The sequence below is a fragment of the Salvelinus fontinalis genome, unplaced genomic scaffold (genome assembly GCF_029448725.1).
Source record: "Salvelinus fontinalis isolate EN_2023a unplaced genomic scaffold, ASM2944872v1 scaffold_2586, whole genome shotgun sequence".
NCBI lineage: Eukaryota > Metazoa > Chordata > Actinopteri > Salmoniformes > Salmonidae > Salvelinus > Salvelinus fontinalis.
Genome location: NW_026602795.1, coordinates 1 through 11,087, shown reverse-complemented (window position 1 = coordinate 11,087; position 11,087 = coordinate 1). Strand labels below are relative to the sequence as shown.

The window sequence follows — 11,087 nt, the reverse complement described above, 5'->3', positions numbered from 1 at the left end:
GTTTTGGTAAGGTATAGGACATTCCTACTGTTTTGGTAAGGTATAGGACATTCCTACTGTTTTGGTAAGGTATAGGACATTCCTACTGCTTTGGTAAGGTACAGGACATTCCTACTGTTTTGGTAAGGTATAGGACATTCCTACTGTTTTGGTAAGGTATAGGACATTCCTACTGTTTTGGTAATGTACAGGACATTCCTACTGTTTTGGTAATGTACAGGACATTCCTACTGTTTTGGTAAGGTACAGGACATTCCTACTGTTTTGGTAAGGTACAGGACATTCCTACTGTTTTGGTAAGGTATAGGACATTCCTACTGTTTTGGTAAGGTATAGGACATTCCTACTGCTTTGGTAAGGTATAGGACATTCCTACTGTTTTGATAAGGTATAGGACATTCCTACTGTTTTGATAAGGTATAGGACATCCCTACTGTTTTGATAAGGTACAGGACATCCCTACTGTTTTGATAAGGTATAGGACATTCCTACTGTTTTGATAAGGTATAGGACATTCCTACTGTTTTGATAAGGTACAGGACATTCCTACTGTTTTGGTAAGGTACAGGACATTCCTACTGTTTTGGTAAGGTACAGGACATTCCTACTGTTTTGGTAAGGTATAGGACATTCCTACTGTTTTGGTAAGGTATAGGACATTCCTACTGTTTTGGTAAGGTATAGGACATTCCTACTGCTTTGGTAAGGTACAGGACATTCCTACTGTTTTGGTAAGGTATAGGACATTCCTACTGTTTTGGTAAGGTATAGGACATTCCTACTGTTTTGGTAATGTACAGGACATTCCTACTGTTTTGGTAATGTACAGGACATTCCTACTGTTTTGGTAATGTACAGGACATTCCTACTGTTTTGGTAAGGTATAGGACATTCCTACTGTTTTGGTAAGGTACAGGACATTCCTACTGTTTTGGTAAGGTATAGGACATTCCTACTGTTTTGGTAAGGTATAGGACATTCCTACTGCTTTGGTAAGGTATAGGACATTCCTACTGTTTTGATAAGGTATAGGACATTCCTACTGTTTTGATAAGGTATAGGACATCCCTACTGTTTTGATAAGGTACAGGACATTCCTACTGTTTTGATAAGGTATAGGACATTCCTACTGTTTTGATAAGGTACAGGACATTCCTACTGTTTTGATAAGGTATAGGACATTCCTACTGTTTTGATAAGGTACAGGACATTCCTACTGTTTTGGTAAGGTATAGGACAGTCCTACTGTTGTGGTAAGGTACAGGACATTCCTACTGTTTTGGTAAGGTACAGGACATTCCTACTGTTTTGGTAATGTACAGGACATTCCTACTGTTTTGGTAAGGTACAGGACATTCCTACTGTTTTGGTAAGGTATAGGACATTCCTACTGTTTTGGTAAGGTACAGGACATTCCTACTGTTTTGGTAATGTACAGGGCATTCCTACTGTTTTGGTAATGTACAGGACATTCCTACTGTTTTGGTAAGGTACAGGACATTCCTACTGTTTTGGTAAGGTATAGGACATTCCTACTGTTTTGGTAAGGTATAGGACATTCCTACTGCTTTGGTAAGGTATAGGACATTCCTACTGTTTTGATAAGGTATAGGACATTCCTACTGTTTTGATAAGGTATAGGACATCCCTACTGTTTTGATAAGGTACAGGACATTCCTACTGTTTTGATAAGGTACAGGACATTCCTACTATTTTGATAAGGTACAGGACATTCCTACTGTTTTGATAAGGTATAGGACATTCCTACTGTTTTGATAAGGTACAGGACATTCCTACTGTTTTGATAAGGTATAGGACATTCCTACTGTTTTGATAAGGTACAGGACATTCCTACTGTTGTGGTAAGGTACAGGACATTCCTACTGTTTTGGTATGGTACAGGACATTCCTACTGTTTTGGTAATGTACAGGACATTCCTACTGTTTTGGTAAGGTACAGGACATTCCTACTGTTTTGGTAAGGTACAGGACATTCCTACTGTTGTGGTAAGGTACAGGACATTCCTACTGTTTTGGTAAGGTATAGGACATTCCTACTGTTTTGGTAAGGTACAGGACATTCCTACTGTTTTGATAAGGTACAGGACATTCCTACTGTTTTGATAAGGTACGGGACATTCCTACTGTTTTGATAAGGTACAGGACATTCCTACTGTTTTGATAAGGTATAGGACATTCCTACTGTTTTGATAAGGTACAGGACATTCCTACTGTTTTGGTAAGGTACAGGACATTCCTACTGTTGTGGTAAGGTACAGGACATTCCTACTGTTTTGGTAAGGTATAGGACATTCCTACTGTTTTGGTAAGGTACAGGACATTCCTACTGTTTTGATAAGGTACAGGACATTCCTACTGTTTTGATAAGGTACGGGACATTCCTACTGTTTTGATAAGGTACAGGACATTCCTACTGTTTTGATAAGGTATAGGACATTCCTACTGTTTTGATAAGGTACAGGACATTCCTACTGTTTTGGTAAGGTATAGGACATTCCTACTGTTGTGGTAAGGTACAGGACATTCCTACTGTTTTGGTATGGTACAGGACATTCCTACTGTTTTGGTAATGTACAGGACATTCCTACTGTTTTGGTAAGGTACAGGACATTCCTACTGTTTTGGTAAGGTACAGGACATTCCTACTGTTGTGGTAAGGTACAGGACATTCCTACTGTTTTGGTAAGGTATAGGACATTCCTACTGTTTTGGTAAGGTACAGGACATTCCTACTGTTTTGGTAAGGTATAGGACATTCCTACTGTTTTGGTAAGGTATAGGACATTCCTACTGTTTTGGTAAGGTACAGGACATTCCTACTGTTTTGGTAAGGTATAGGACATTCCTACTGTTTTGGTAAGTTATAGGACATTCCTACTGTTTTGGTAAGGTACAGGACATTCCTACTGTTTTGGTGATGTACAGGACATTCCTACTGTTTTGGTAAGGTACAGGACATTCCTACTGTTTTGGTAAGGTACAGGACATTCCTACTGTTTTGGTAAGGTACAGGACATTCCTACTGTTTTGGTAAGGTATAGGACATTCCTACTGTTTTGGTAAGGTACAGGACATTCCTACTGTTTTGGTAAGGTATAGGACATTCCTACTGTTTTGGTAAGGTACAGGACATTCCTACTGTTTTGGTAAGGTACAGGACATTCCTACTGTTTTGGTAAGGTATAGGACATTCCTACTGTTTTGGTAAGGTACAGGACATTCCTACTGTTTTGGTAATGTACAGGACATTCCTACTGTTTTGGTAAGGCACAGGACATTCCTACTGTTGTGGTAAGGCACAGGACATTCCTACTGTTTTGGTAAGGTATAGGACATTCCTACTGTTTTGGCAAGGTATAGGACATTCCTACTGTTTTGGTAAGGCACAGGACATTACTATTGTTGTGGTAAGGTACAGGACATTCCTACTGTTGTGGTAAGGTACAGGACATTCCTACTGTTGTGGTAAGGTACAGGACATTCCTACTGTTTTGGTAAAGTATGTACTAGGGGTGTCCAGAGTATTTATACAAAACCAGTTTTTAAGGGTTATGTGTAATTTTTCTGATCTGATTAATGATGTAAGTATTTTGGTCCTGATCTGTGATGGGGAAAACACTCATCTCTCTCATGTCGCTCAGACAGTGTGAGGTGATGATCCTCTGAATAACTGTTGTCTGCTGTCTATGAAGAAATAGACAGTTGATCCTGCTGCTTGAACAGGGCAAAACTCTCCTTTCCTCTCCTCTCTCATCTTCTCCTCTTTCCTTTCCTCTCTCCTTTCCTCTCTCAGGTAGCTTCAGAGACCTATGCAGTGATGAAGTGGATCAGGTCTGTGCCATTTGTCCAGTCTGCTAGCCTCCATGGTGGAGAGCTGGTGATCTCTTATCCCTTTGACTTCTCCAGACACCTCCATGAAGAGAGGATGTTCTCCCCTACACCTGATGAACAGGTACCCTGTCCTGTCCTACACCTGACCAACAGGTATCCTGCCCTGTCCTACACCTGATGAACAGGTACCCTGTTCTGTCCTACACCTGACCAACAGGTATCCTGCCCTGTCCTACACCTGATGAACAGGTACCCTGTCCTGCCCTCCACCTGACCAACAGGTACCCTGTTCTGTCCTACACCTGACCAACAGGTACCCTGTTCTGTCCTACACCTGACCAACAGGTACCCTGTCCAGTCCTACACCTGACCAACAGGTACCCTGTCCAGTCCTACCGCTGACCAACAGGTACCCTGTCCTGTCCTACACCTGACCAACAGGTACCCTGTCCTGTAATACACCTGACCAACAGGTACCCTGTCATACACCTGACCAACAGGTACCCTGTCCTGTCCTACACCTGACCAACAGGTACCCTGTCCTGTCCTACACCTGACCAACAGGTACCCTGTCCTGTCCTACACCTGACCAACAGGTACCCTGTCCTGTCCTACACCTGACCAACAGGTACCCTGTCCTGTCCTACACCTGACCAACAGGTACCCTATCCTGTACTACACCTGACCAACAGGTACCCTGTCCTGTCCTCCACCTGATGAACAGGTACCCTGTCCTACACCTGACCAACATGTACCCTGTCCTACACCTGACGAACAGGTACCTTGTCCTGTCCTACACCTGACCAACAGGTACCCTGTCCTGTCCTACACCTGACCAACAGGTACCCTGTCCTGTCCTACACCTGACCAACAGGTACCCTGTCCTACACCTGACGAACAGGTACCTTGTCCTGTCCTACACCTGACCAACAGGTACCCTGTCCTGTCCTACACCTGACCAACAGGTACCTTGTCCTGTCCTACACCTGACCAACAGGTACCTTGTCCTGTCCTACACCTGACCAACAGGTACCCTGTCCTGTCCTACACCTGACCAACAGGTACCCTGTCCTGTCCTACACCTGATGAACAGGTACCCTGTCCAGTCCTACACCTGACCAACAGGTACCCTGTCCAATCCTACACCTGACCAACAGGTACCCTGTCCTGTCCCACACCTGACCAACAGGTACCCTGTCCTGTCCTACACCTGACGAACAGGTACCTTGTCCTGTCCTACACCTGACCAACAGGTACCCTGTCCTGTCCTACACCTGACCAACAGGTATCCTGCCCTGTCCTACACCTGATGAACAGGTATCCTGCCCAGTCCTACACCTGATGAACAGGTACCCTGTCCTACACCTGACCAACAGGTACCCTGTCCTACACCAGACCAACAGGTATCCTGTCCTGTCCTACACCTGATGAACAGGTACCGTGTCCTACACCTGACCAACAGGGACCCTGTCCTACATCTGATGAACAGGTACCTGTCCTGTCCTACACCTGACCAACAGGTACCCTGTCCTGTCCTACACCTGTCCAACAGGTACCCTGTCCTGTACTACACCTGATGAACAGGTACCCTGTCCAGTCCTACACCTGACCAACAGGTACCCTGTCCTGTACTACACCTGACCAACATTTACCCTGTCCTGTACTACAACTGACCAACAGGTACCCTGTCCTACACCTGACCAACAGGTACCGTGTCCTACACCTGACCAACAGGTACCCTGTCCTGTCCTACACCTGACCAACAGGTGCCCTGTCCTGACCAACAGGTGTCCTGTCCTGTCCTACACCTGACCAACAGGTACCCTGTCCTGTCCTACACCTGACCAACAGGTACCCTGTCCTGTCCTACACCTGACCAACAGGTATCCTGCCCTGTCCTACACCTGACCAACAGGTATCCTGTCCTACATCTGATGAACAGGTACCTGTCCTGTAATACACCTGACCAACAGGTACCCTGTCCTACACCTGACCAACAGGTACCCTGTCCTGTCCTACACCTGACCAACAGGTACCTGTCCTGTAATACACCTGACCAACAGGTACCCTGTCCTACACCTGACCAACAGGTATCCTAACCTGTCCTACACCTGACCAACAGGTATCCTGCCCTGTCCTCCACCTGACCAACAGGTACCCTGTCCTGTCCTACACCTGACCAACAGGTACCCTGTCCTACACCTGACCAACAGGTACCCTTTCCTACACCTGACCAACAGGTACCCTGTCCTACACCTGACCAACAGGTGCCCTGTCCTACACCTGACCAACAGGTGCCCTGTCCTACACCTGACCAACAGGTGCCCTGTCTTACACCTGTCCTACACCTGACCAACAGGTACCCTGTCCTGTCCTACACCTGACCAACAGATACCCTGTCCTGTCCTAAACCTGACCAACAGGTACCCTGTCCAGTCCTACACCTGACCAACAGGTGCCCTGTCCTACACCTGACCAACAGGTGCACTGTCCTACACCTGACCAACAGGTGCCCTGTCCTACACCTGACCAACAGGTACCCTGTCCTACACCTGACCAACAGGTACCCTGTCCTGTACTACACCTGACCAACAGGTACCCTGTCCTACACCTGACCAATAGGTGCCCTGTCCTACACCTGACCAACAGGTGCCCTGTCCTACACCTGACCAACAGGTACCCTGTCCTGTCCTACACCTGACCAACAGGTACCTTGTCCTGTACTACACCTGACCAACAGGTACCCTGTCCTGTCCTACACCTGACCAACAGGTACCCTGTCCTGTCCTACACCTGACCAACAGGTACCCTGTCCTGTACTACACCTGACCAACAGGTACCCTGTCCTACACCTGACCAACAGGTACCCTGTCCTACACCTGACCAACAGGTACCCTGTCCTACACCTGACCAACAGGTACCCTGTCCTGTCCTACACCTGACCAACAGGTACCCTGTCCTGTACTACACCTGACCAACAGGTGCCCTGTCCTACACCTGACCAACAGGTACCCTGTCCAGTCCTACACCTGACCAACAGGTACCCTGTCCTGTCCTACACCTGACCAACAGGTGCCCTGTCCTACACCTGACCAACAGGTACCCTGTCCTGTCCTCCACCTGATGAACAGGTACCCTGTCCTACACCTGACCAACAGGTACCCTGTCCTCCACCCGACCAACAGGTACCCTATTCCCTATATAGTTCACTACTTTAGACCCATAATGCCATTTGGGACGGACACATAGTTTATGTCAGGGGTGAAAACCTCTTCTGTTCCCAGGCTAGAAAATGACATGTTACAGATTGTGACTGTGTCCCTCTCTGCAGGCGTTTAAGCAGCTGGCCCGGACGTACGCAGACTCTCACGCCAGCATGGCCGACAACAACACAGAGAGGTGATTATATTCCTATCTATTATTATGAATGATTATATTACACTCTGTTACATGACCTTTATATTGTATATTCTAGGTGTGGAGCGTCCTTCATCAGGAGCGGAGGCATCATCAACGGAGCTCTGTGGTACAGCTTCCCAGGGGGTAGGGAACCTTCTATATCTTCTCCTCTCTCCTGGTAACATTCTGTCTCCTCTTCTCCTCCTCATAACATTCTCTCTCCTCTCATAACATTCTGTCTCTCCTCCTCATAACATTCTGTCTCTCCTCCTCTCCTCATAACATTCTGTCTCTCCTCCTCATAACATTCTGTCTCTCCTCCTCTCCTCATAACATTCTGTCTCTCCTCCTCTCCTCATAACATTCTGTCTCTCCTCCTCTCCTCATAACATTCTGTCTCTCCTCCTCTCCTCATAACATTCTGTCTCTCCTCCTCCTCTCCTCCTCATAACATTCTCTGTCCTCCTCTCATAACATTCTGTCTCTCCTCCTCTCATAACATTCTGTCTCTCCTCTCCTCCTCATAACATTCTGTCTCTCCTCCTCTCCTCATAACATTCTGTCTCTCCTCTCCTCACAACATTCTGTCTCTCCTCCTCTCCTCACAACATGCTGTCTCTCCTCCTCTCCTCATAACATTCTGTCTCTCCTCCTCTCCTCACAACATTCTGTCTCTCCCCCTCTCCTCATAACATGATGTCTCTCCTCCTCTCCTCATAACATGCTGTCTCTCCTCCTCTCCTCATAACATGCTGTCTCTCCTCCTCTCCTCATAACATTCTGTCTCTCCTCTTCTTCTCTAACCCTCTCTCCTCCTCTCTCCTGTGTGTGTGTGTGTGTGTATCCTAACTCTCCATTTCTCCGGTACCGTAGGTATGTCAGACTTTAACTACCTCCACACTAACTGTCTGGAGATTACGGTGGAGCTGGGCTGTGACAAGTTCCCTTCTGAAGAGGAGCTCTACCCAGAGTGGCTCAGGAACAAGGAGGCCCTGCTCAGTTTCATGGAGTCGGTGGGTCTGCCTTTCAATTTGCCCAGCGACCAGGCAGCCATTTTGTGCCGTAGTTATACCGTAGAAGGCCTATGTGTTATCTCATCAATTTTTTGACCATGTTTAATGTCCTTATCAGTGGTGGCTGGTGGACAGAGATATAGGAGGACAGCTGGCTCTTTGTAATGGCTGGAATGGAAAACATGGAGTTGTATATTGAGCACCTGGAAAACATGTGTTTGATGTGTCTAAAACCGTTCCATTCATTCCGATACAGCCGTTATGTTAAGCTGACGTCCTACTATATATTCCTCCCACCCACCAGCCTCCACTGACCTTAGCATTCCCTGCCATTCCCTGATAGGTCAGCAAATTCCGGAAAATTTCCCAAAATTTCCTGGGTTTCCAAAAAACCCTGGTTGGAAGATCCATGGAATCAGGGGCGAACAAGTAGTAAATCCAGGAATCTTTCAACTGAGATTTCTGGAAAATCAGGGAATTTAGTTAAAATAACCCTGTCATTCCCCAAGCCTGATATACCGGTGTTATTCCCTGTCGTTCCTTCTCTTCTCCAGGTCCACAGAGGTATTAAGGGAGTGGTGAAGGATGAGGAGGGCTATGGAATTAAAGGAGCGTCCATATCTGTCAGGGGAATACGTAAAGATGTCACCACAGGTAACCACCGTAATATCTGATAGCCATAGTTCCGGATAATGTCTGCAGCCAAAAATGGCTACTTCTGAGCAGGGTCCTCTGTTAGAGATCTATGGAGGGAGAAAGGAGCCCAAATGGGTACTTCTGAGCAGGGTCCTCTGTTAGAGCTCTATGGAGGGAGAAAGGATCCCAAAATAGCTACTTCTGAGCAGGGCCCTCTGTTAGAGCTCTATGGAGGGAGAAAGGAGCCCAAAATGGCTACTTCTGAGCAGGGTCCTCTGTTAGAGCTCTATGGAGGGAGAAAGGAGCCCAAATGGCTACTTCTGAGCAGGGCCCTCTGTTAGAGCTCTATGGAGGGAGAAAGGAGCCCAAATGGCTACTTCTGAGCAGGGCCCTCTGTTAGAGCTCTATGGAGGGAGAAAGGAGCCCAAAATGGGTACTTTTGAGCAGGGTCCTCTCTTAGAGCTCTATGGAGGGAGAAAGGAGCCCAAATGGCTACTTCTGAGCAGGGTCCTCTGTTAGAGCTCTATGGAGGGAGAAAGGAGCCAAAATGGCTACTTCTGAGCAGGGCCCTCTGGTAGAGCTCTATGGAGGGAGAAAGGAGCCCAAATGGCTGCTTCTGAGCAGGGTCCTCTGGTAGAGCTCTATGGAGGGAATGAGGAGCCCAAATGGCTACTTCTGAGCAGGGTCCTCTGTTAGAGCTCTATGGAGGGAGAAAGGAGCCCAAAATGGCTACTTCTGAGCAGGGCCCTCTGGTAGAGCTCTATGGAGGGAGAAAGGATCCCAAATGGCTACTTCTGAGCAGGGTCCTCTGGTAGAGCTCTATGGAGGGAGAAAGGAGCCCAAATGGCTACTTCTGAGCAGGGTCCTCTGGTAGAGCTCTATGGAGGGAGAAAGGAGCCCAAATGGCTGCTTCTGAGCAGGGCCCTCTGTTAGAGCTCTATGGAGGGAGAAAGGAGCCCAAAATGGGTACTTTTGAGCAGGGTCCTCTGGTAGAGCTCTATGGAGGGAGAAAGGAGCCATTTGGGATGTAGATCATAACTGGTTTCATAACAGAGCTTTTAAAGACGCTCCAAGCGGTTTACATTGTATGGTGGAAATGTAGAGATGTTGGCAGTATACAAGGAAAAGCAACATTATTGTTTACGTTGTGTCATCACTGGAGAGACGTGATATCAAGACAAACATTTTCTCATGGTGGTTACCCTGTAACAACATGTCACTTTCTCCCTCCTTCCCTGTCTCCTTCCCTGTCTCCCTCCCTGTCTCCTTCCCTGTCTCCTTCCCTGTCTCCCTCCTTCCCTGTGTCCTTCCCTGTCTCCCTCCTTCCCTGTCTCCTTCCCTGTCTCCTTCCCTGTCTCCCCCCTCCCTGTCTCCTCCACTGTCTCCTTCCCTGTCTCCTTCCCTGTCTCCTTCCCTGTCTCCTTCCCTGTCTCCCCCCCTCCCTGTCTCCTCCACTTTCTCCTTCCCTGTCTCCTCCACTGTCTCCTTCCCTGTCTCCCTCCTTCCCTGTCTCTCTCCTTCCCTGTCTCCTTCCCTGTCTCCCTCCTTCCCTGTCTCCCGCCTTCCCTGTCTCCCGCCTTCCCTGTCTCCCGCCTTCCCTGTCTCCCTCCTTCCCTGTCTCCCGCCTTCCCTGTCTCCCGCCTTCCCTGTCTCCCGCCTTCCCTGTCTCCTTCCCTGTCTCCTTCCCTGTCTCCCGCCTTCCCTGTCTCCCGCCTTCCCTGTCTCCTTCCCTGTCTCCCGCCTTCCCTGTCTCCCTCCTTCCCTGTCTCCCTCCTTCCCTGTCTCCCGCCTTCCCTGTCTCCTTCCCTGTCTCCTTCCCTGTCTCCCGCCTTCCCTGTCTCCCGCCTTCCCTGTCTCCCGCCTTCCCTGTCTCCCGCCTTCCCTGTCTCCCGCCTTCCCTGTCTCCTTCCCTGTCTCCCGCCTTCCCTGTCTCCCGCCTTCCCTGTCTCCCTCCTTCCCTGTCTCCCGCCTTCCCTGTCTCCTGCCTTCCCTGTCTCCTTCCCTGTATCCTTCCCTGTCTCCCGCCTTCCCTGTCTCCCTCCTTCCCTGTCTCCCGCCTTCCCTGTCTCCCGCCTTCCCTGTCTCCCGCCTTCCCTGTCTCCTTCCCTGTCTCCCTCCTTCCCTGTCTCCCTCCTTCCCTGTCTCCCGCCTTCCCTGTCTCTATCCCTGTCTCCTTCCCTGTCTCCT

General features: G+C 48.4%; 1 protein-coding gene across 1 annotated transcript; it reads left to right on the top strand.

The window, feature by feature from the left end:
* Nucleotides 1-3,637: 3,637 nt before the first annotated feature.
* Nucleotides 3,638-8,918, top strand: LOC129850980 (carboxypeptidase Z-like; the record flags this gene model as incomplete). The annotated part of the gene is made up of 5 exons (XM_055917122.1): nt 3,638-3,973; nt 7,184-7,251; nt 7,328-7,395; nt 8,125-8,264; nt 8,819-8,918. Coding segments are annotated over exons 1-5 (511 nt in total), but the record flags the coding sequence as incomplete, so codon positions are not given.
* Nucleotides 8,919-11,087: the final 2,169 nt, after the last annotated feature.